The sequence below is a fragment of the Gopherus evgoodei genome, chromosome 3, assembly GCF_007399415.2.
Source record: "Gopherus evgoodei ecotype Sinaloan lineage chromosome 3, rGopEvg1_v1.p, whole genome shotgun sequence".
Taxonomy (NCBI): Eukaryota; Metazoa; Chordata; order Testudines; family Testudinidae; genus Gopherus; species Gopherus evgoodei.
This window is the reverse complement of record NC_044324.1, coordinates 67016410-67042775: the sequence shown is the minus strand read 5'-3', so window position 1 is coordinate 67042775 and position 26366 is coordinate 67016410. Positions and strand designations below refer to the sequence as shown.

The 26366-nt window shown below is 40.5% G+C and overlaps 1 protein-coding gene across 2 annotated transcripts in view; it reads right to left on the bottom strand.

The window, feature by feature from the left end:
• KCNQ5 (potassium voltage-gated channel subfamily Q member 5) overlaps window positions 1-25755 on the bottom strand; it is a 513967-nt gene extending 488212 nt beyond the window's left edge. For both annotated transcript variants that reach the window (XM_030555755.1, XM_030555756.1), the window contains exon 1: window positions 25023-25755. In XM_030555755.1, coding sequence (XP_030411615.1) covers window positions 25023-25384 — 362 coding nt within the window. In that variant the 5' untranslated portion in view covers window positions 25385-25755. The remainder of the gene's footprint in view (window positions 1-25022) is intronic.
• Between the last annotated feature and the right edge of the window lie 611 nt (window positions 25756-26366).

Here is a 26366-nt window from a genome sequence, read left to right as displayed (position 1 = left end):
TACAGATTTCCAGGAAAGTCCATCTAGTACATTCCATAGGAACGAAATGCATGATAGAAAGGTTAAAGTGAGAATCTTCTCTGATCATTTAGAAATAGGGAGCTGCAGGAAAATGCATTACTCTCTAGTTAACTTTAGCAATAGGTTCATCATAATGAAAAATACACTATACAATGGAAAATTAGACATGATTGAATCTTCTCTGAAGTTATTTTAGGACTAGAAATATATCAATTGTATTTCTTGCATTTTGTTTGGCTCAGAAGTTGTTTAGAATGTGATGCTGCAGGGCTGCACCTAATTATGTTGAGGGTATCCAGAAATAGGTGTACATGACTCAGAGTTTTTGTGTACTTAACCAAACAATCAGACCACAAGACAGACAACGGCTACAGTTAAATTAAGCAAAAAGACACCAGATGGAACATTTATCAGCACACCTTCATGCAAGGAAGAGGTCCAGACCAGGAAGCTTAAGTTTACAATAGCAATTCTATTCATTAACATTGTTATGAATATCTTCACAAATCACTACTTGGGACTCATTTTATTCAGTCAGAAAATGAGCCACACTTTATAATATGGGATCAAGCATAAAGTGAGGATAAAGGCTTCGTTTAACAAACTTAATAAACATCCAATATTCTTGGCAGCTAAAGTTAGAGACATACTATATAGTCTGTTATAATCAATCACATTTTTAACCCTATAATACTTCATTTTGACAAAATACCAGTTGAGAATAATAATATAATTTTAACTACAGCTAAGGTTTTTCAAAAAATCTGTCTCTCACTGTGTACAGCATAGCTACAGAAAAGGGCAAGGAGGGCGGGGATGGAAATAATACATGGTAATCTAAAGGTATCATTAACATGAGTTTGGGAAGGTTCCATGCTTATTAGTGGGAAAGCCATAAACTAATTATGCAGGTCATTCCAAACTGCTTCTGATAAACTCTTCAGGCCACATCATAATATATTTTGCTTATGCTACATAAAAAGTGACAAATTCCATGCTGACTCTATTAAGTATGACTTAGAATATTTATATAGGATTGCAAAAGATTTAAATAAGTGCAAGCTATGGCCCTGAATATTTTTTAAAACTACATTTTATTTATTGGCACTATATCACATCCACCCACCTGTAAAACCAAGTTATTTTAAGAACCATCTTCAGGTCTTGCAGTGATAGTAATATATAACTTCTGAAAATGATCTCACAAATTTAAAATATGTCAGAGACTGGATACATCCCAAACTGCCAAAGCTAAATACAAATACTCTCTAACATTAGATATCCTGAATTCCCAGCTCTTCAAAGGGAAAAGATAAGTGTTTCTAGGTCTGATTTTTGAACAAAAATGGAAAACCTTAAACATTTCAAGGTTCAGGACTCAATACTGCCTATCCTATGCCTTGAATAGGAATGATTTTTAGAGGGGAAACTACCTTTACAGGGAAAAAGGAAACATTTTGGTGCCCAAGATCCAAGGGTTTTTTTTCCCCATTTTTGTTGTTTGTTTGTACTTTGGTTTTGATTTTTGGTTGTTTGTTTTATGTTTGGTGGGTTTAATATGATTTAGTTTGGTTTAAATGGTGCTTGAGAAGTTTGGAATGTTAAAAATAATTGTGGCTAGGATGAATCATTGGGCAGAGTGCAGGTATTCAGTGTTGCCAAAGAAATAGAGTTTATCACATAACTCAATAGTTTACTGCATAGCTGTAAAAGCAAAGGAATCTATTGCATGGCTATCATAACTACATAGGTATTTATGCCCTATACATGTTATGCATATACTGGGGTTTGCCATTTAAAAAAAAACAGCATTTACCAAAAGTTACCAAATGTTATCTGAATTTACGACAATATTCCTCTATGTTTAGAGCAAGAGATAGCAGTAACCATGTGGTAACCCTTGGCAAATGCTAAGATTTTTATTGATTTCAAATATACATATTATAATTAAGTGTCTAGTGAGAATGTGTACCAAGAATAAGAACAACGTACCTGTGTTTCTTAAGACCTGTGTTACTAACAGTTGAAAAAGATTCTCCTTGAGATCAATGTCAGGAACCAGTACTGTTGCAGCTGGAAGATCTGAGTTCTATCCCCACTACTGCCATGAAGTTCCAAAGGCACAGAGAACTATTCTGCGTAGCCACGGAGTTGTGATATTGGTTTCAGCAGAAGCAACACTTGAACTAGTGCAGACATCATAGTATTAAAAAAAAGATTTGTTTAGTCAGAGAGTGTAAGTAATTCTCTTATGTGTATTGCTACCAGCTACTGAAAGGAATCAGAGCTGCTCAACTGGGTGTCATACTGATAAAGAAAAGTAGATTATTTTAGTTCACGTAATAGGGGCCTCGATTTGGATATGGAAGATCTTAATTCTAATCTCACTGTAAGTTCCTAGTGGCCACACTGTGCACTTGCTCTTATTACAGAATTTTGATAACAGAGACTTCTTCAGTCTAACAAACAAAGATATAACAACATCCAAAGGGTAGAAGTTGAAGCTAGACAAATTCAGACTAGAAATAGGTCACAATTTTTTAACAGCAAGGGTAATGAACCATTGAAACAATTCACCATCACAAGAAATGTATAAAGCAAGAGTGGGCATTTTTTTAAAAGTTATGCTTTAGGTCAACCACAGCTGCTGGACTTGAAGCACTGAATTAATTCAGTGAAGTAATGTGGCCTGTTTTATACAGGAGGTCAGACTAGATGATCTCAGTAGTCACTTCTGGCCTTAAAGTGTACGACTTATGGTACTAAATGCACTCACATTCTAAACAGTCTAACAGCTGTATGCAACAGGCGGATGTTGACTACTTTAAAACTTTCTGCTTTTCAGAGCAGCTCTGTTGCATAGCAATTCTACTACTTACATTAAACAAACTAACCAGGCATTCAAATCACTAGTAAATTCACTGCTGAAAAGTTCGTGGTATACAATGCACACTAACATATTTTCAGATATTCATACTGTAACTTTCACATTGCATAGCCAAAGTTTACAAACTTCTAAGTGTTCTAACTTCAAAGTTTACTAACTTCAAACTTTATAACTATATAAATCTCAAATTTAAAGATTCAGACATTTTTTAACTGTTTCTCTTCCTGTGCTCCCAAAGTAATGGATTTATGTCCATTTAAGATCAGGCTGAACATGACTCAGTATTTCTAAAAACCCTCCTCCCTCAAATAATCCTTCCCATCCCCTGAATTTCTCTAGTAGCTTGACTGGAAATGCCATTCCACTCACAAGCATTCCACTCACAAGCAGATAACTATGTGGAGAGGGGTCCCTTCAAAAACTCTCAGAAGAATGTATCGCTATTCAAGTAACAGCAATATATCAGTTAAAGCAACACAACTATCAACTTTAAAAACTGAGCTCATATTTTTACATTTGGTACACTCATTCATTATGGGTAACTGAGGAAAAATTCCCAATTCATAACCTGATGTATTCATCAACCATTTTTACTAAATTTCAGCTATGCCAGCTTCAGTGTGGGTGGACGATACTCATCATATGGCAAATTCTCAGCACACTGCAGGATTTGGAAGTGATCACTTTGACTTAATAATGGGATAAGAGAGAAGGTACTCTCATGCATCAGTAGCTGGTAAAAAGATAGGAAACAAAGGGTAGGAATAAATGGTCAGTTTTCACAGTGGAGAGAGGTAAATAGTTAGGCCTCCCAAAAAGTGTACTAGGACCTGTGCTGTTCAACATATTCATAAATGATCTGGAAAAGGGGTGAACAGAGAGGGGGCAACATTTGCAGATGATACATAATTACACAAAATAGTTAAATCCAAAGAGTTACAAAGGGATTAAACTGGGTGACTGGGCAACAAAATGGCAGATGAAATTCAATGTTGATAAATGCAAAGTAATGCACACTAGAAAAAATAACCCCAATTGTATATGCAAAATGATGGGTTCTAAATTATGTGTTATGACTCGAGAAAGAGATCTTGGAGTCTTTGTGGACAGTCTCTGAAAATATCAGCTCAACGTGCAGCTGCAGTGAAAAAAGCTAAGAGAATGTTAGGAACCATTAGCAAAGGGATAGATAAGAAGACAGAACATGTCATAATGCCTCTATATATATCTATGGCATGCCCACACCTTGAATACTGTGTGCAGTTCAGGTTGCCTCATCTCAAAAAAGGTATATTAGAATTGGAAAAAATACAAAGAAGGGCAACAAAACTTATTAAAACTGTGGAACAGCTTCAATCTGAGGTGGGATCAAAAAGACTGAGACTGTTCAGTTTAGGAAAGAAACAACTAACGGGGAGGATATGATAGAGGTCTATAAAACCATAAATGGTGTGGAGAAAATGAATAGAGAAGTGCTATTTACCCTTTCACGTAACACAAGAACCAGGGGTCATCCAGTGAAATTAATAGGCAGCAGGTTTAAGAAAACAAATTTCTTTAAACAATACACAGTCAACCCGCAGAACTCATTGCCATTGGCTGCTGTGAAGGCCAAAAGTATAACTGGGAGGGTTCAGAAAGAATTAGATAAGTTGATGGAGGATAGGTCCATCGATAGCCATTAGCCAAGATGGTCAGGGATGCTCCCCATGCTCTGGGTGTCCCTAAACCTCCAACTGCCAGAAGTGTCTGGCACTGGCCACTGTCAAAGATGGCTACTGGGCTAGATGTTGCATTTGCCTGACCCAGTATGGCCGTTCTTATGTTTTTATGTCACCAATACAAAATAAAGGCCTCAGGCCAAATTTGGGTCCTATATGATTTTGGGGTTCAGACAAACATAGGTGAGTGCTGCAAAAGCAGCATGTAAAAAGAGCTCATATTCAAACTTGGGAACAGATGCCTAAATAGATTATTCTTTCAGGGGCAGAAGTATTTTGTGTGAGATGTGAGACAGCTGAGTAAGACAGCAGATCTCCAAAGCAAAAATATGTTATCCATGACATTTTGCCCCAAAATGCCTCCTCTACACCTTTGATGGTGGGGTTTGAAGGAGCTCAATTACACTTCTAGGCTACTTCCTTTCATGTATATAAAAATACAGATGATGTAGGGCGAATTTAGGCAATTATAGAAAACATGATGATGTTGAAATGTTTTCATTGCAACAGCTTAGTCATTATTAATTAGTGACATAAAGCACTCAAGTAAAAAGAGAGATAAGATGGTCCATACTCCAGAGAGTTTACTATCTCCATTTTAGAGAAACTGTAACAAGTGAAGAACCAGCCACAAATGACAGAGATTAGGAGAGATTAAGGGTGAGGAGTAAAGGTACTGCCAATGAGGTCAGCAATTGTGATTACAAGAAAAATCAAATACATTGACAGGGTCTTGAAGAGCAATAGACTTATGTACATAATATTTTCTTTAAATCTGTGTTTTCATAAAATATTTACTATATTCTTGCTAATTTGCTCATTTGTCGACTGTTTTTGAGGGGTTTCTTTTAAACAGGGTTTTAATTTTAAACAGTAGCTAAGCTTCAACCACTAGCAATCTGACTGTCTGACATTCATTGCACTAGATATAAATGTAAAATAATGAAATGTTTGTATTTTAGATTCATAATTGGAATTCATTTCAGTATTTATCATGAAAAACTGTGCTATTAGACACTGAATCGCATTAGTGTTGGAACATAATACATGAACAGCTTTCAAACTAAACAGAAATATCAAAAGGATTTCTTGAAAAATTGAATTATTTAAGACTGGTTTTAGATTACGAATATATCCAGGTTTCCATGCCTTAGAAAGAACTAACTGTTCCATTGTTTCATTTATGGATAAAATGTTATGTAGTAAATTACCTGTAAGATATTTAGTGCACAGTATTTTGGAAACTCTAGGTTCCTTTTGTAACAGTAAATTTTATGATTATTTTTATTTAAAATAATTTCATGATTTGTAACCCATTTTATTCATTGCTGCCTGCTGAAGAAAAGATCTAAAGATACAGTCTAAGGCAGTGGTCCCCAACGCAGTGGCCGCAGGCACCATGGCGCCCACAGGGGCATCTTAATGCACCTGTGTCCTGGCCCCCGGGAGAGCACCCGCTGAAATGCCTCAAAATTTCAGCGGCATTTCGGCGGGGACGCCTCTCGCTGACGTCATTTGCGGTCGACAAGTGACGTAATCGAGAGGCATTGCTCCCGAATTTCAGCGGGAACACCTCTCGATGACATCGCTTGTCGACGGCAAGCGGCATCATCAAGAGGCGTCACTGCTGAAATGCCGCCAAAATTCGGCATTTCGGCGAGTGCTCCACCGCCGCAGTGGTCCTTCAGCTGGCGCCCGCCAGTCAAAAAGATTGGGGACCACTGGTCTAAGGTGTATTCTAGAACCTCTTGATTGCCTTTTTAAGAAACGCTGTGGACCTGAAGTTTATGTAGCACAAATGAAACTGAAATAGGCAGCAATGGATGACACACTGCTGGCAAAAACCTAATCTGAATTTATTTTAAACTACTTTTGGATACACTTAAAACCCTCAGTAAATCCAAGAATTAAAAAAATGCTTTACCTTACTTATGTCAGTGGAAGTTTTATTCTGAGTCAGCAATTCAAGATTTAGCCCAATACCAAAAGCCAGTAAATGTCCTTAAGATTTGGCCTGTTACTAATACACAGTAAACATCTTTCTATTCAAAAAAATATTTACTATTCATATCTGAATCAAACATTAAATCTTATTCTTTCAATTGAAATATGCTGCAGAAACCATAATAAAAATGCATGTGCATTAATTGACAGGTATTCCATATTCTTTTCCATAGCCATGGTCAAGCTATGCCTCCTGGTCAGAAGCTGCCCACCTGAAAATATCATGTAAATCACTGGTGTTTTACCATTATGTTCTTTCTGTTATTCTTTTGTAGAATATTTCTCCCTTTTCTAAGTGCTGCAGAAATGTGCTGGTGATTCAGTAGACAGCACATGTTATGCCAGTATTAAACAGGGCCACATATTCTTTTTCTGCAAATGCCCAAACAGCTCAGTATTCAGGTAAAGCTAAATATACTTAAATGCCACAGACAGCTATTTATGAGGCCAAAATAATGCAAATTCCACTATCCTGACATTATTACAGCCTTCCAGGATATGAAATACTGTAACGAGAGGTCTACTCATCACCTCTACCCTGTGATGGGGTATACTGTCCACTTTAGGTCCTGGAAAGTCACGATGTTGGCCTCATCAGGAAGCCCTGAGGTTCCAGTCCAGGATTCTATGAAAGGAGACAAAGGGTAACTGGCAGGGCACAGAAGCAGATGGGGCTCATTAGTCTCTTAGCTATCGAGCATGGCAGTGCTTCTCAACCAGAGGCCTGGGGCTCCCTGGGAGGCCACAAGCAGGTTTCAGGGGGTCTGCCACACAGGGCCAGCATTAGACTTGTATGGCACACATAAAAGGAAGACGAAGTTTCTTGCTGGGGGTAGAACAGCCGAGCAGCCATGTTAAGGGAAATCAGATGTCCACAGATGACTTTGTTAAAAAACTGAGGAGGGACCACAGACTTCATTTAAAGCCTGTTAAGAGCAGGTTGAAATGTTTCTACTTCTCTTTCATGAAGGATGAAGACGTTAGAGGCATCTGATTGTAACAAACACAGGAATAGGGGGCATGGGCTATACAATTTATCTTTCCTGAAGAAAAGAAGGAACCCAAGACTTTAGGTTGTTTTGCCCTGAGACAAGGCAGTTGAGACTCGTCTGCCTTGACCTTGGTGAGGGGAACCTTGAGATTAGACAGGGTAAGCCCTCAAAAGAACTTTTATTTTCTCTTGATTTGCCACAGTTCCTTCGGCTGAATGTCCACATACTCTCATCTCCCTGAGATCGCTCCATAATGCACTAAATTGGCAATGAAAACACACAATTACATAAACTGTAAATAAAACAAACAAATGGATTTATGAAACAGATATTCTAAGTTTATTTTAATAAGTACAATGTAGTGGTGTTGCAATGCAGAACTGGACCAATAGATTTAGCGTGCCTCCCTACAAACGTTTGGTGGTTGTTGTGTTTTGGGGATTTTTTAAAACAAAAGAATCCCTTCTCATTTATAAGCTAGTTGGGAAAGCGAGTAAAATACAGTATTTCATTTATGGAGACCTGAGTTCCAAATCTATCCTACGTCACAAGTGAAAAAATATAATCTCTTCTTAGTCTATTTCTTTCCACCACAGAACTACTATAATGGTTTGAAAAATTGGCAGTCTGCCTCACAGAGGGCAAAGGCTTGAATCTCAACAAAGTAGTAACTCAGAACTGATGTGTCTTAGCAGCTCTGTGTGGGAAAATATTGCACAGGACCTAGCCAACTGTCATTGGCTGTACAGTTACTTTAAGTCTCTCACTTGCATAAATGTCAGTCACTAGGCAAACAGTACCTCTGAGCCCTCCTAATTTCTTTGAGTGCAACCCCTCTTGCTCCAAGGCCTCAAGTTGTTCACTTTCTTGGGGTAGAATCAAGTGATTCTCCCATTCTCAGACCAAGCCTGGTACTAGTCACAAGTATCTCTGCAGGTCCGACTTTGTTCGGCACCTGCAGAACAGTTTCCTCTAGGAGCAATGACCAGTTGTACCCAGTGACCAAACAACCTTCTTAAACCAAAGTATTGTTTATCTAGCACCAAAGCAAGAAAAAGACCTTAAAATAATAAACAGGGTATATGGATGGCTAGCTTCTTTGAGGATTATCATCCCCTGGAATTTTGGGAAGGCCCCAGCTGCTTCAGACACACCTGCAAGACCTGTGTCTGGGTCCTTGTCAGTCTGTTCTCTCCAGAACAGCTTGCTGACAACTTCCCTCACCTCCCTTGATCTGTGGGATCCAGCCTTAGCAGGTCAGGTGACAGCAGCAGTTAAAAGGTAATTTTACCACCTAGGCTCATCCAGACAGCTTTATCTTTCAGGTTCAGATCTTGCTTTCATCATCCATAACTTTGTCTCCTCGAGGTTTGATTATTTCAATGCATTCCACATGGGGCTACATCTTGAATCAATTTGGAAGCTGGAACTGGTGCATAAAGACGGCCACCCACTTGGTAAGCAGGGCATCCTACAGAGAGCACATGTTCTAAGGACAGGCTGCGAAGCTTATTTGTTTCATCTAGACTTTGAGGAAAATCTAAGCAGGCTGAAGTGCAGGCAGATATATAGGGACATTAGTATTTGGTGACAGGCTGCTGCTCAGTAGAATGGGTAAGTTGACTGTATGGCATATTATGTTGCATTTTGGTTTTGTAATTTCAAATGATCAGCAGGCCGCTTAGATCATGTGAATGGGTGGCATTGTATTATTTATTCTAACTTGAAATAAAATTAAATGAATGAATAAATATCCATCTTACTGCAAAAGCCAGTTTCTTATCAGAAACTGCAACATTATCGTTTAAAGTCCAATGACAAACCTAGCTATTGTTCAACTCAAAATTTGGCAGATTCTTGCATTCTCAGTAACTGACAGAGCACACACACGTCTGGTATATGGCTGTTTAGGGAAAGACCAAGTCTGTTATTTCCTCAAGTAGGTATATATGGCCAAGGCCTTGATTAAAAAAATAAAATAAAAATAATAGTGAATTATTTTTAAGTCAAATCCAATTAACTGATTCACTTAGGAACCAAAGTTCTCAGTCTGCATTCATACAACAAGAGAGAATTTAAATTATGCATTTTAAAAAACATAATTGATTAATTGTTTTAAAGGTACAGTCAATTAAATCAGTTTGACAGAAAATTTTCATAAATTCTACCACATTTTAATTTAGTTTCCTGTGAATATTTAAATATTGTATAGCACTTGCTCTGGTACCACAAAAGTATCAATAAGAAATCTGGCCTGTAAAAATGTAGGTCAAGGGTGCAGTGCCTCAAACTGGTAGATGTGTGTACATCCCATTACCTTTAAGATCTTCTCTATTTATGCCTCCAACCCTCTCAAATTTCCATCTGTATTTGCAGAAAACTAAGCAATCATATTTTTCTAGCAGCTGGACAGGCTCTTTCTTTCAGAAACACCCATGTTCATTTCAATAGAGTATTTCACAATATTAATACTGGTGAATAAAACTGCAATCATGTTAGCAATTAGGCATGTATTTAAGAACATAAGCAGTCCCAAGGAAATAAAAATTAAGCACATATTGTTTTTAGGATGAAAGGCTAAGTGTCTAACAAATGCACTCCTAACTTCATTGCATATGTTGAAGAGAACGAAATTTCATTCTCAGTACACTGTCACATACAATAGTTATGGGGTCCAAATTATGGCTAACAATTCAGCTTTGGAAGTTCACCTTCTGTCCAGACTACATATGTACATGCCCTAGAGATAAGATATCTTATCCCTAAGGCTCGACTCCAATATTTCAATAGTCTTAGAAATAATAAAGTACATTCAGATTGTTGTAATGACTAACAGATTTATTTCACTTACAGGTAAAAGGACAGGCTGTCCATAGTTGATAGAAATGCCTTCTTTACCTTTGGCAAATGGATCCAGTTATTAACAGGACAGCCTTATTCCACAAAACAGCATAAATTAAATGACATTAAACTAATCAAAAAATCAAGTGCACTATAAATTTGTAAAAATCAGCTGTTAACTACAAACTACCATACAAACAAGACACACATATAATGCCTCAAGGAAACTGATATTTAATTATGACTTCGGGTCAAAATAAAATTAGTTTTTGTTTTGCTTGGTTCTGTTGTTTGTTTGCTTGCGGTTGTTGTGGCAGGGGGGTGGAGAGGGGAGAGGGTTGGAGAAACAATCTGCTAAGAAAATGCTCCCCTGATGTATTTATAAGGATCTTTTGGGCAGGTTTAAGATCAACACCATCCAATCATCCAATGCACTCTGGCACATCCCTCCTCCACAGTCCCCATTTTCTTTTATCTATAGCATGTGGCCTGTTAATCTCTGCAGTTTGATTTGTCAGCTTTGCTGCTACTTGTAAACACAGTCTTGCAGAGACTAGTGGAGAACATGAATGTGAGCTTTCCCAGAGCAACACATGACAATGATGCAAATGAGCACCAATACAACAGTGAAACTGACTATACACAAAGGGTTGTTCTTATTCAGAGAAAAAAAGCTAAAAAACACAGATAATACCAATAATAGGTACACCAGTTTCAGATGGAAATGTGATTTTCAAATTGAGGGTTTTTCTTTAAGGATTCTTCAACAATGAAATAATGTTCCATATTCAGTGGATGCATCATAAAAAGGATACATCAGCTCATCTGTTCAACTTGTTACAGCAAATGCATCACCTCAATTCACTGCAGCCTACATAGATTCCTCAATGAACACAAAGTCTAGTTTGAAGTTGCTGCACCAATTTTCAAAGCCATCAGCCAGGTACACTATTGGCTCTAGCTACCTGAAAGCTCACCTGCCTTCAGTGATGACATCACGTGACAGTTTGTTCCACTTGGAAAATGAAGCTGCTGACTAATAGCGAAAGACTTATACCCTCAGGAGACAGATCTCACACAAGAGACATAGCAAGACTGTGGAACTCATTCCCAAGTGAAATAAGAATGTACACCACCCTCACCACTTACAGAACTAAATGCAAAACCCAGCTCTGCATCTTAGCTCTCTCACAATAACTCTCTGAAACACATCAGCATTCTCACACATCAGATATTTAAGAAAAAAATCCAAACAAAAACTTTTAAGCTTTTTTTTTCTGGTGGGGGAGGGAAGAGAGAGATTTGTGCACTTACTTCTCCTTAGTGGTACTCAGATTCCACAGTGATCTGTGACTTTAAAAAAAATTACAAACAAATTAAAATTAAGATACTAGAAGAATTTAAATTTGGACTGGTAGTTCTGACTATCTGAGCTAGGAAGGGTACTGACCAAACTATCTTATCTAACCCATTAGTACACTAGTTTGAGCATCTGAACCGTATAACTGCCAACTTTTTCATTCTCTTGAACCAGGAAAGTATTTTTCCCTCTTGTTTCATCATATGTGAGAATTAGCACGGATGTGTTGATACAATATGATATTAAGTATGGTTACAATAAAGTCATTAATAGTCAATGAAAGCCTTGAAATCCAAATTTTCATGTCTTTACATTTTAAATTGGGTATCACAAGATTATGTGCTTGATCAGGCAGATGATGGGTGGCATAGAAAACAGGAGACTCCTGCCTGAATTGAAAAGGTGGGCAGGTACAGAACTTCCCTTCTTCTTTCTAACGGGATGAAGAGCATAATTCATTTGTAAATTTTTACTCCATACCAGCTTTTGAAAAAAATGCTAACTGTCCTGTAATTATTCTTTATAAAGCACTGTAAAGAGTGTTTAAATCATAATAAAACAACTAACTTCAAAAGATGACGCAGGCGCTCAGCACCTCTGAAAAATCACACAATCATTTAGAAAACCATTTAGGCAACATGTTGAAGTCCATCCTTATTCAAGAAAGCACTTACAGATATGCTTAAGCGTTTTTCTGAGTAAGGGCCTACTAGGGGTATCCAAATATGAATTTAGGTGCTAACTTGGGCACCAAGTTAGAAAATGTTGGCCAAATTATTTCAGGCAGTTAGCACCAGCAAACAGTCAACCTCTTATTAGAAAGTTGACAAAACTGCTTGACCATCCAGCTAATCTGTGCGAGAACCTTTGGACTGCCATTTAAGGAAGTTAAGAAGTTTGTTCTGACCTAAGCTAAGAGACTGCTTTATGATCATTTTGCAATTGATGCAGGAAGTCTGGCTTAGGTGCTGAATTTGCTTTCTTAACTGAACTGTGGTGGTAATCCCATAGGCAATCTATATCTCTTATCAGATAGGTTATCTAGACAGACATACTAGCATTAATACTCAAGAACATAATATGGAGAATCAGTTTGTTGCTTATTTCAATCATCTGCACAAGGGAAAGATTTCCCCTCTGAAAAGTAAAGATTTGATATTGTAAAGAGAGATGTTTGTCTTGTTTAGAAAAATGGGATATTGAAACTAGGTCTGCTGTATTTATATGGTATAGGTTTGCCAACAGATAATATTGGTTTTTTTTTAAATCTCAGCTCTTTTACCCACATATGAAGGGCCCAGTTCTGTTCCCATTAATGGCAAAACCTCCTTAATTTCAGTAGGGCAGAATCATGCCCCAAACCTACAGTAATGGAAACATGAACCAGAGTAAAATCAGGGCATGATTAAACTTTAGACATCTAGTATCAGAGGGTAGCCGTGTTAGTCTGGATCTGTAAAAGCAGCAAAGAATCCTGTGGCACCTTATAGACTAACAGACATTTTGGAGCATGAGCTTTCGTGGGTGAATACCCACTTCCTCAGATGCATGTAATGGAAATATCCAGGGGCAGGTATATATATGTGTGCTAGCAAGCAAGCTAGAGATAACGAGGTCAGTTCAATCAGGGAGGATGAGGCCCTGTTCTGGCAGTTGAGGTGTGAAAACCAAGAGAGGAGAAACTGGTTCTGTAATTGGCAAGCCATTCACAGTCTTTGTTCAATCCTGAGCTGATGGTGTCAAATTTGCAGATGAACTGAAGTTCAGCAGGTTCTCTTTGAAGTCTGGTCCTGAAGTTTTTTTGCTGCAGGATGGCCACCTTAAGGTCTGCTATAGTGTGGCCAGGGAGGTTGAAGTGCTCTCCTACAGGTTTTTGTATATTGTCATTCCTAATGTCTGATTTGTGTCCATTTATCCTTTTCCGTAGAGACTGTCCAGTTTGGCCGATGTACATAGCAGAGGGGCATTGCTGGCATATGATGGCGTATATTACATTGGTGGATGTGCAGGTGAATGAACCAGTGATGGTGTGGCTGATCTGGTTAGGTCCTGTGATGGTGTCACTGGTGTAGATATGTGGGCAGAGTTGGCATCGAGGTTTGTTGCATGGATTGGTTCCTGAGCAAGAGTTATTACGGTGTGGTGTGCAGTTACTGGTGAGAATATGTTTCAGGTTGGCAGGTTGTCTGTGGGCAAGGATTGGCCTGCCACCCAAGGCCTGTGAAAGTGTGGGATCATTGTCCAGGATGGGTTGTAGATCCTTGATGATGCGTTGGAGGGGTTTTAGCTGGGGGCTGTATGTGATGGCCAGTGGAGTCCTGTTGGTTTCTCTCTTGGGTTTGTCTTGCAGTAGGAGGCTTCTGGGTACACGTCTGGCTCTGTTGATCTGTTTCCTTATTTCCTCGTGCGGGTATTGTAGTTTTGAGAATGCTTGCCCATCCCAAGCACATCACAAGATCCATTGTCTACAGCCAAGCACTGCTCTAACCCCTCAGACAGAGACCAACACCTACAAAATCTCCACCAAGCATTCTCAAAACTACAATACCCGCACGAGGAAATAAGGAAACAGATCAACAGAGCCAGACGTGTACCCAGAAGCCTCCTACTGCAAGACAAACCCAAGAGAGAAACCAACAGGACTCCACTGGCCATCACATACAGCCCCCAGCTAAAACCCCTCCAACGCATCATCAAGGATCTACAACCCATCCTGGACAATGATCCCACACTTTCACAGGCCTTGGGTGGCAGGCCAATCCTTGCCCACAGACAACCTGCCAACCTGAAACATATTCTCACCAGTAACTGCACACCACACCGTAATAACTCTTGCTCAGGAACCAATCCATGCAACAAACCTCGATGCCAACTCTGCCCACATATCTACACCAGTGACACCATCACAGGACCTAACCAGATCAGCCACACCATCACTGGTTCATTCACCTGCACATCCACCAATGTAATATACGCCATCATATGCCAGCAATGCCCCTCTGCTATGTACATCGGCCAAACTGGACAGTCTCTACGGAAAAGGATAAATGGACACAAATCAGGCATTAGGAATGACAATATACAAAAACCTGTAGGAGAGCACTTCAACCTCCCTGGCCACACTATAGCAGACCTTAAGGTGGCCATCCTGCAGCAAAAAAACTTCAGGACCAGACTTCAAAGAGAACCTGCTGAGCTTCAGTTCATCTGCAAATTTGACACCATCAGCTCAGGATTGAACAAAGACTGTGAATGGCTTGCCAATTACAGAACCAGTTTCTCCTCTCTTGGTTTTCACACCTCAACTGCTAGAACAGGGCCTCATCCTCCCTGATTGAACTGACCTCGTTATCTCTAGCTTGCTTGCTAGCACACATATATATACCTGCCCCTGGATATTTCCATTACATGCATCTGAGGAAGTGGGTATTCACCCACGAAAGCTCATGCTCCAAAACGTCTGTTAGTCTATAAGGTGCCACAGGATTCTTTGCTGCTTTTAGACATCTAGTACATCTCCCAGCTTAGTCAGGGGTCACTAAAATACTGCAAGATACTGCCCATTAAGCACCAGAGAGCTAATAGTTGAAGTTTTATTGTGACACTTTGGTGGCTTATATTATTTAAAAGGAAATTATTCAGCTTGTTTTCAATGTGTTTGTTCATATAAAAACAAAGTGTGTTACTTACATAGTTTATTATTAAAGTATCTCCTCATTATAGTGAAATTCCTGTGGAAAAATTCACTGATTCTTTATTTATACTAGAAAATATATTAATTACAATCAGTATTATTACAGCAAATACTGAGTGCAATTATGATTGAATATTGAACATAAAATGCCACCAATGTAATTAATGTTAGATATAATTCACACTGAATTACTATTGGAAAAATAATATTTAATTCAGATTCAAAACAGCAGCAGTAATTTAATACTGATGCATATTAATAAACTAGTCATATTTTTCCACTGTTAGGTTGAAGGTACACCAGGACATAGTGATAATCCTGTTTAAATAATCCTGTTCAAATAGAGGATATAAGTTTCCAGTATGTTTATCCTATTAAAAAAATCGTTTTTAGCTCACAAAGAATTACAGAACTGATCAGTCAAAATGTGTCACACAAATGCTGTCCCATAAGTGAGCCAAAATCTCTCTGGCCTCTGCAGCCACCACATCTGCTCCTTCTTCCAAGTTATAATCAGCATCCCATACTACACTAGGCATTCATGGCTGTCCTTTCTCATGGATCATATCTTTTATTCCACCCAGCCCTTTTACCAAATACAACATTTGGAATCTTAGGAATTATTCAACTTTCTTGATATAAGAGATGCCATGTAGGTGTGGGTTTTATCTGGCTGATTGGATGTCAGTCAGTAAGAGATAAATTTTAAAAATAATCCAGATTCTTTCATAAACAGTGAGACAAAAAGAGGGCACATCATGCTCGAAATTCACACATTAAGAAAAATGGACCTAGGATTGACCAGAGGAAAATGGAGATGGGACTCCTTGCAACACAATGCCAACATATAATTTCATGGGTAGGGGGGAGTGTGGCGGGAGGAGGGAAGGACTCCTCATGGCAAAATAGTAATAATAAGATGAGGCCTGACCCACTTCTCAGTAAATGGAGATGGGAGACACACTGTACCTCCTCGTATTACCTTCATTTTAAAAATCTATTCCAAACAATGGCCCAGAACACTGTCTTTTCTCCTGCAGTCATGCAGGGTTCATAATTCCTTTGGGCTACACACCCACGTAAGGGAACGAACAGGATGCAGCTCATCTGCACAGTTTTTCAGGTCCAAGACTCTCAGTAACTCTTTCCCGAGGAATGTTTTTTTGTTCTTTTTTCCCCCCCACAGGGTGGGGAGCAGTTCTGCTTTTTGTGGCAACCCAATGTTTCCCCTGGACAGATCATCTGCTGTAGAGCCAGCATCTGCAGCCTTATGGAGCTTACACAGCTTGTGCAGCTGAAGATATAACATGTGGGATCAGGCCCATATTAAGCTGGATCAGGCCCAAAGAGACTGAAATTAAGGTAAGTTAAAGTCACCTGTATTTACTCTCTGGATGTGTAAATAATAAGAACATTCATCACATAATATCTTGAAAATTGCAGAGCATTCAGTAGCTCTACAGCAAAAATGTTGCCCATGGAATACCATAGGGAAGAGGGGGAATGAAGCATTGTTTTCTGTTCCTTCTTTTCCACCATCATAGGTAATACACGATATGAAGTCATGTTTTAATTATTGTGGTATTACTGTTGGTGTGCCACTGTTTAAGTTGGATGAATATTTAACATATAATAACACTATACATCCTAGTACTGAAAACAAATTTTCCCAGGTATGTGCGTTCATGTTTATGTATAGTTTGCTCCCAGTACAATATATACATGACAGATTTATGCTGAAATGCCTCTACATTTTTATTGTTATATAGAAGAAAAAAATCTCTGATTTGTATTTAGCTGAAAGTTATATGACAGGTCATAGAGATTCCATTGTTTTCCTCCTCAGGTCCCAATAGAATTGAGTTTTGCATAAATTTGCATTGCTTTACAAATGCAGACCCTGAACCTGGACATGGACATGGACTGGAACAAGCACAGCCCTGTATCTGCACACAGCTCCAGGGGTCTGCCACATGTAGTTCATTGTATGCGCTGAAGTACAGATAAGACAGAATTCCAACATCAACTTCTGATTGCTGATACAACAATATCTGTACCACTTCAACATAAGGCAACACCCCAGTTAATCCAAACACTCTCCTTTTTTCTAATTTTGAAGGCTCTAGGGAGGGAAACGAGAACTCCAACAAGTAAAATAGCAATGAGAAAGGGAGAAAAAGAAATAAAATAATAATATTTACCAGATTTTCTGACTAGTTCATCAGAGAAATGATACAGCCAAAGAGTTGGAGAAGTGCATATTGTCTAATTTCAAAACATATTAGGCCATATCATGCCATCAATGTATAATCAGAATGGGGAGTTCTCCCTAAATATCAATGGCATGATATTTGACATCTGACCAATGTAATTAGCTACAGAAATCACTACTCAATAGACATCTGAGAAAAATATTCAATTAAACATATTTAGAGAACAAAGCAGGAAGAACAGAATTTCTGGTAAAATTATCACTGGCCAGAAATGAGGGGTTCAGGGTGCGAGAGAGGGCCCAGGGCTGGGGAAAGGGATGTGGGCTCTGGGAGAGAGTTCAGCTGCAGAAGGGTGTTTGGGGTGTGGGCTCCAGTCAGTATTCACCTCACGTGACAGCCTGGGAAGTGGCTGGCATATCTCTCTGACTTCTAGGAACAGAGGCAGCCACAGTGGCTCTGTGTGCTGCCCTTACAGCTCCCATTGGGCTTGGTTCTTGGCCCCTGGAAGCCACAGAACTGGTGCTTGGGCCATGGCCGCCCCTGTGTGCAGGAGCAGGAGAGACATGTTGCCACTACTGGGAGCTGTGCAGAGCCAGGTAGGGAGCCTGCCAGCCCTGCGCCAACCAGACTTTCAATGACCCAGTCAGCAGTGCTGACTGGAGCCACCAGGGTCCTTTTTCAACTGGGCGTTCCGGTCAAAAAAAGGACACCTGGCAACCCTACTGCCATATCACAAGCAGGTTAATAAGAAATAGAATACTTGCACCTCAACAGATTAAACAAAGTTAAATTAAAAAATATATACAAATAATTGCATCATACCCATAATTATATCAAAGGGCAAAACTTTCCCCGCACCTCCAAACTCCAGCTGCTCATCAGAAAGACAACTAAACACACTTACACTTCTGAAATTCATAGAGAGATTATGGAGAGATTTCCAAATATTTCTGGTAAAGACATTCAGATATGTAACCCCTATATAGAAATAGATAGAGGGAATGTTTTCAAAAGGCACAAATGACATTTAGGCACTCTCGTTTACTTTCAGTGGGAGTTTGGTGCTTTTGAAAAATCTCCTCCAGAGTAACTTCATGTGTTGGATTATATTTATTGTCACTGAATCATCAAATCAGTACTCAATCACCTTAACAAAAACAAACAAATAATATGTTATGAAGACAGTTTTGAGCAATATTCAGCTTTCATACAATCATAGCCTATGATTCTATCAGGGTTGGAAGAGACCTCAGGAGGTCATCTAGTCCAACCCCCTGCTCAAAGCAGGACCAATTCCCACCTAAATCATCCAAGCCAGAGCTTTGTCAAGCCTGACCTTAAAAACCTCTAAGGAAGGAGATTCCAACCCCTCCCTAGGTAACCCATTCCAGTACTTCACCATCCTCCTAGCGAAAAAGCTTTTCCTAATATCCAACCTAAACCTCCCCCACTGCAACTTGAGACCATTACTCCTTGTTCTGTCATCTGCTACCACTGAGAACAGCCTAGCTCCATCATCTTTGGAACCCCCTTTAGGTAGTTGAAAGCAGCTATCAAATCCCCCCTCATTCTTCTCTTCTGCAGACTAAACAATCCCAGTTCCCTCAGCCTCTCCTCATAAGTTATGTGCTCCAGCCTTCTAATCATTTTTGTTGCCCTCCACTGGACTCTTTCCAATTTTTCTTGTAGTGTGAGGCCCAAAACCGGACACAGTACTCCAGATGAGGCCTCACCAATGTTGAATAGAAGGGAATGATCACATCCCTCGATCTGCTGGCAATGCCCCTACTTATACAGCCCAAAATGCTGTTAGCCTTCTTGGCAACAAGGGCACACTGTTGACTCATATCCAGCTTCTCATCCACTGTAACCCTTGGGTCCTTTTCTGCAGAACTGCTTCCTAGTCATTCGGTCCCTAGTCTGTAACACTGAATGGGATTCTTCCATCTTAAGTGCAGGACTCTGCACTTGTCCTTGTGAACCTCATCAGGTTTCTTTTGGCCCAGTCCTCTAATTTGTCTAGGTCCCTCTGTATCCTATCCCTACCCTCCAGCGTATCTACCACTCCTCCCAGTTTAGTGTCATCTGCAAACTTGCTGACAGTGCAGTCCACACCATCCTCCAGATCATTAATCAAGATGTTGAAAAAAACTGGCCCCAGGACCGACCCTTGGGGCATTCTGCTTGAAACTAGCTGCCAACTAGACATGGAGCCGTTGATCACTACCCGTTGAGCCCAACGATCTAGCCAGCTTTCTATCCACCTTATAGTCCATTCATCCACACCATACTTCTTTAATGTGCTGGCAAGAATACTGTGGGAGACCATATCAAAAGCTTTGCTAAAGTCAAGGAATAACACATCTACTGCTTTCCCCTCATCCTCAGATCCAGTTATCTCCTCATAGAAGGCAATTAGGTTAGTCAGGCATGACTTGCCCTTGGTGAATCCATGCTGACTGTTCCTGATCACCTTCCTCTCCTCTAAGTGCTTGAGAATTGATTCCTTGAGGACCTGCTCCATGATTTTTCCAGGGACCAAGGTGAGGCTGACTAGCCTGTAGTTCCCCAGATCCTCCTCCTTCCCTTTTTTAAAGATGGGCACTGCATTAGCCTTTTTCCAGTCATCCGGGACCTCCTTCGTTCGCCATGAATTTTCAAAGATAGTGGCCAATGGCTCTACAATCACATCCACCAACTCCTTTAGCACCCTCGGATGCAGCGCATCCGGCCCCATGGACTTGTGCTCATCCTGTTTTTCTAAATAGTCCTGAACCACTTCTTTCTCCACAGAGAGCTGGTCACCTTCTCCCCGTACTGTGCTGCCCAGTGCAGCAGTCTGGGAGCTGATCTTGTTTGTGAAGACAGAGGCAAAAAAACAGAGCTTTAATGTTGGAAGCACTTACAGTGGTGTACCAAGCAAACAACAGGTCACTGCATTTCTGCACAAGCTGATAAAAAAAAATCAGCATTCTAGGGGTTCTGAGAAAACACTTTTAGAAAAGTTAGAGTGTTTTTAATGTATTTGTATGTTAAATATTAGCAGAAACACAAATGACTATGTGGTGTGATATGAAGATTTTACCAGCATGCGTTTACGAGGCCAGCCTCATTATTCACAATTGGTATGGACACTCTGATTTTATCAGTGTTCGTATTTGAACTATTCCTAAACCATCAAGAGTCGAAGATTGTGCCATTCGAAAGACAATTTTCCCTATATTTACAATACAGGTTTAGGACCTCTATGTCATGAAGTACTAATAAAATGCACACAGGTAATATGTAAGTGAAGAAACATGTAAGTTGTGGGTCTGATCTAGCAAACCCTTACTACCCACTATAATCCTATTTAAGTGACTGCCTCTGCCCAATAACAAAACACTAAATCCAGCAGTAGACAGTCACAGGATGGTGCCCTTTCTGTGTAAAATTACAAAACTCTAGGAATGAAACACAAACAACAGAACTCATTGATTTCTAAATTTTAACTTACTATACCTGTTCCTCATTGACTAGCTCCCCTTACACCTTTATTTACAATAGCAAAAGTTTTTTTCATTAAAATTTAACAATATTACAGATTAAACCCTGATCGAAAGTCCTTCTCCATGGAGAAACTCCATGAGAATTCCACTGCAGGACTGGTTCCTGATTAGCTAATGCCACTTATAAATAATGCACTCCCCCACCCTCATCTACCAAACTTCTAATTCTAAAAATTAAGAAAACTGAAAATTTGGAAGAGGAAATAAAATTTGTGGTTATGTCATCTTGCAGATCAGAGTGATATTTACATCCAGAGTTATATTCTCCTGAAAATAAGGTTTAACAATTTATAGCCCCTACCTATAACAGCAATAATAGATTCTGCTGTAATGTAGATATGCATTAACAAATTTAAAAAATGGCATCTCAATGAGTAAATAACTTTACTGTTACATATTTTTTCCAAAAGATTTGTCATCTTTAACATTACAATATCTGTGTAGAAAATTTGCCAAGATTAAGTTATGTTCGATTAGATGGTTGCAAAAGATGCATCTGAAATACTGAGAATTGTATATATTCTTTAAATTGTGCATATTCTTTTAATCTCAATAGATAAAAATAATTTAGACAGAAAAATTGCATCCAAAGTAATCAGCTCTTTGCCAAATTTTCACCCAATGGAGCTTCAAATGACCAAGGTAAAAAGCTCATTAAAATGGGAGTTATAATAGAAACATTGACAAATCCTTAAACTAGAGATACTACTAGGTGCTTCTATAGTACAATAGTGTTTCCAAGATGCTTCACACAGCTTTGATCAGATAAAGAGATACTATGTTGGCATTTCCAGATGCCAAAATTGCCATTTGTAATTAAAAACTAAAATTGGGACTCACTCTATGCAGGCAATTATCTAAAGGCATCTGGCAATAGTCCTTGTTTACAGTGTTGCTGTGTCATGACTTCACTCTGTTTGGAAATTTATTTTTTTATAGATTTAATACTGTCAATTTTATTTTCAACTTGGATTTTAATTTAATAATTATCATTATGCTCTCAAATTAAACAGAAGAATACCAAAGTATGATTTCTTGGCATTTACATGATAACTGCAATAAGAAGTGTCCTAACAAGTATTTAAGTGATTTTCAGAGTATTGATAAAGTACTGTCTATGCCAGAATATGACCTAGGGTAAGAGATTCCTATTAAAACACGAATAGCAAAGTGTACCAAATAAATGACCAAAAATAACGGAAGTTCAGTCTACAACAGTAAATTTTCATAATTAACTATTTAGAGGGTAATAAGTACTTCTACTTAGTTGACAACAATCTTTCACTAAATGAAATGTCACTTCAAACCTGTTTCTGTTGTTTTTTGTCTATAGCAATTTTGGTCTACTAAGTAACTCTATCCCTGAAGCACCTCGTTAATCACAGCGCAGTGGTCCTTGGCAAGATATTCTATATGGCTATATAAACAATTAAAGTAGGATTTGGGGATTCCCATGCTGGTGCGATACAAAGCATTACTTGATCACAGGTTACCAAAGACAGCTTTTAACAAACAGTTGCTTTATTACTGAAGTGTTACAATTGACATTTGCTCACTATACGTAATCATCTTTTCAGTGAAATTACTGGAACTACTGTTCAAAGAATAGTAACCTTGCATCTGCTGTATACTGTGCAGTCTGTTCGTTTTCTATGATTAAACACGGTGACCCATCCTCATACACCATTTATCATATCAAATATCATTTTTCTGTACTTTTACAAAACGTAAAGCACAATATTTTAAGAACAAAACATTTATTTGACTGGTCTTAATATTAGTCATACTTCATCTGGTTTACTGCAGCTTTTGGGGGTTAGGAATATGGTGTATTGCAACTCTGTCTTTAGACTGAATGATCTTTGGTGTAGGGACATGTATTTGCATGCAGCCAGAATATAATAATAATAAGAGAGGACTAATATTAAACAAACTTGTTTTGGAAACCCTGAGGATATTTTAAAATGGTTGCTGAAGGTAGGGTGTTAAATCCTACCTCACATAAGCAACACCCTGTCTTAAGGAGCCAATTCAAGATACATCCGAATTCTCTTTGAAGGATAATGCCTAGAATCACAAGAAATGTTTTAGTCACATCCTCTACTAAACCCATATACACTGTGCACACATCCAAAACAGAAGAGTAACTTGCTAATACAAGATGCATAGGGAAATGACTTTAACATTCGAGGGACAAGATAAATTAAGACTACATAACACGAGAACAGTTTACTAAGTGGTTTCTAAATAACGCCCAACTATATGGGAAATAGTAAGGAACTTCTTGGAAGTCTCAAATGAATTTATCATGATCATTACTAATATGAATTAGTTTGGAATTCATCCTAAATGCTGAACATTTCAATAAAAATATAACAGTAACACTATGTCCATTAACTACTACTGCTATGGAACTCAACTGGAAATATATATGCAATTTACATGAATACTAAATGAGCTCATAATGATCAAAGCTATTACTTAGAATACCTAATGAATTCATAATGATGGGATCAACACATTGCAGGATGCAGATGAGAAAATGGGTAATAATAATTAAATGGAGCAAACAACTCAAACTACATCATTCCTGGTTTGTAATAATCAAATACTCGGATATTTAAATGTAAGGGTAATATTAAAGAGAATTGACTAGAGTCTGGTTCATGTGCAGCTCATGAACCATCTCTGCACCCTGGCCTTTTACAATCGCCTCACTGTCCTTTTAAAGTTATTGCAGCCAAGAATTCCAATTCGCAAGCAATAGATACAACCGCATCTGTGAGCAGATGCCCCGCGCTTCCTGCCTCTAACATGAACAGACACCTGCAGACTTACATTTTCAGAACAGATTGAAAACGGTCGAAAAAGCTGTGTACCAGCACACTGCCCTCTTTCCTTCCAGTAACTCTGCTTTTTAGTTAGTTTCTGGGAAGAAGCACGTACAAAAGTATCTAAAAATAACCCACGGGACAATACTGTTGTAAGAGCCTGGCTACACGAGTGGATGGACGCGGTGAGAAAACAGTAGTACAACCCTTTAACCGGGGAAAGTAAATATTTGCTTCCCAATCAATTCCTCGTTGGGCATTTTCCGCTTGATGGTCAGGTCTAGGCTGCCTGTCTTTTCCCACCTTCCCACAGCGCCACGAGCGAGCCCAGACCAGCCTTTGCATGCCTGCTGGCTGCCGGGGCCAACCGATCATGTGCCTGGCCCAGGCAGCCCCGCCGCAGCACAGCCCTTTCCCCAAGGGCCGAGCGCTTCCCCCGGCACAGCCGGCTGGCAGAGCCCCCCCGTCTCCCATGGCAGTGACGCCCTTTGCCGGCTGCTGTCACCGCGTTTACGTGGAGTGGCGGGGGGAGGGCTACAGCGTGCACAGACCACCCCAAACGGGGGCGTTTCTGAGTCACTTTTTGGCGGGTTTTGGGGGAGCGCCACTCCCTCTCGCCCGCCCACCCGCCACTAGGGGCTGTCAGCGGCCGACGAGCCCCGCTCTCCACCTGGCCTTTCCCCCTCTTTGCCTCCCACCCCCCGAGAAGCGCTGCCGGAACCACAGCCGGCTTCCCTCGCGCTCTTGGGAGATGCCCAACTTAAGGAGCCGGGGCGGGGCCGTGCCACAGTTCGTGCCTCCTCGCTGCTCCGCGCTTTACCCTACACCCGAGCCGGCGCCTGGCTCCCGGGCTGGCGGGGACAGGTGCGGCTAGCGGGCTGCGGCGGCAGGGGCGGGGGGCAGTACTCACACGAACGCGTGGTAGATGAACGCCCAGCTGCGCGGTCTCTCCAGTACGTTGTACAGATAGTTTTGCAGCCTCCGGTACTTGACGTTCCTCCGGCAGCTCTGGCTGCTGTTGTACGACAGCGGCTTCCCCAGCAGGCTCATCCGGGCTCCCCCTTGCTTCCCCCGCCGGTTCTCCCGCGAGCCGCCTCGGCCGATGGCGCTACCGGTGCCCAGCAGGAGCAAGCCGTCCCCTCTGGAGGCCGAGTTCATGAGCACCCTGCTGCGGCCGGCCTCCACATCCTTCATGCCGCTGCCCGCGCGGCTGCTCTTCATCCAGAGCCCGGCGGAGCTGCCCTCGTCTCCTCCGCTGGGCTTGCGGGGCATGGCATCACCACGGGCGCTGAAAGCGGGGCAAGAGCAGCACCAGAACAGGGCGCGGGCAGCCGCCGTGCGATCAGCTTCCCCGGGGGCGGGGGGGAAGCGGCCTGCGGAGCGGAGAAGGCAGAAGAGAGAGAGGGGCGCAGTGTCCAAACGATTCCCCGGGCGGAGGGAAACAAAGTGGAGCGGGAAAGGGGGAGCCGTGTAGGCCACTTTGAGCGAGCAGGGTCCTTTCTCCTGAGCTTCTGGCAGGAAAGGAGCCCAGCGGTCCCCAAAACACCTCGACTCGCCCCTTGGGTCCCAAGGCAAAAGGCGGGACTCCTGAGCAGCGCCCCAAGCCTGCTGGTGCCCGCACCTTCCCGTAAAAGGCAGGAATGGCTCCCTTCAGCCTTCTTTTTAAAAAAGATCTTTGAAATAATATGGGCTCTCAGCAGCCCCGATAATGCAATATGTTAGCGAGCGAGCCGGCGAAGGGGGGAGCAAGCAGCAATGTGGAAATGCACCGTGGGAGAAGCTCTCTTTAGTTATTGGGATGTAGGGAAGTGAGGAAAAAAATAAAGCCTGGACAGCTTTGGGGTGGGGGGAAAATTAACAGAGAAGGCTCCTGCCCTTGGCTTGGCCAGTACATTTTGCTCTCACGGGCACCTCAGTCGACCAAACAAGCTGTTGCTCTAATTCCAAATGCGTGAGAAAGTCAGCAAGTAATTGTACATCCCTTGGAAAAATGCTCCAAAGTGTGACCACTTTTCAATGGTAAACACCATGCCTAGGCAGTGACAATAGTGATGAAAACAGTAAACAGCCGATCACACGCCGCTCCTGGAGATTATATACACTGTTGGGAAATGTCCATTTAAATCCGTGAAAGTAATAAAACAGTTGAAGTCTCAGTAGCAGCAGCTCCTGTGAGAATATGGAGGAGAGATCTGTCAGCTGGAGCAGCCTCCTTTGATAGGTACCCAACTGCTTTTCAGATTTCCCTCCTCCG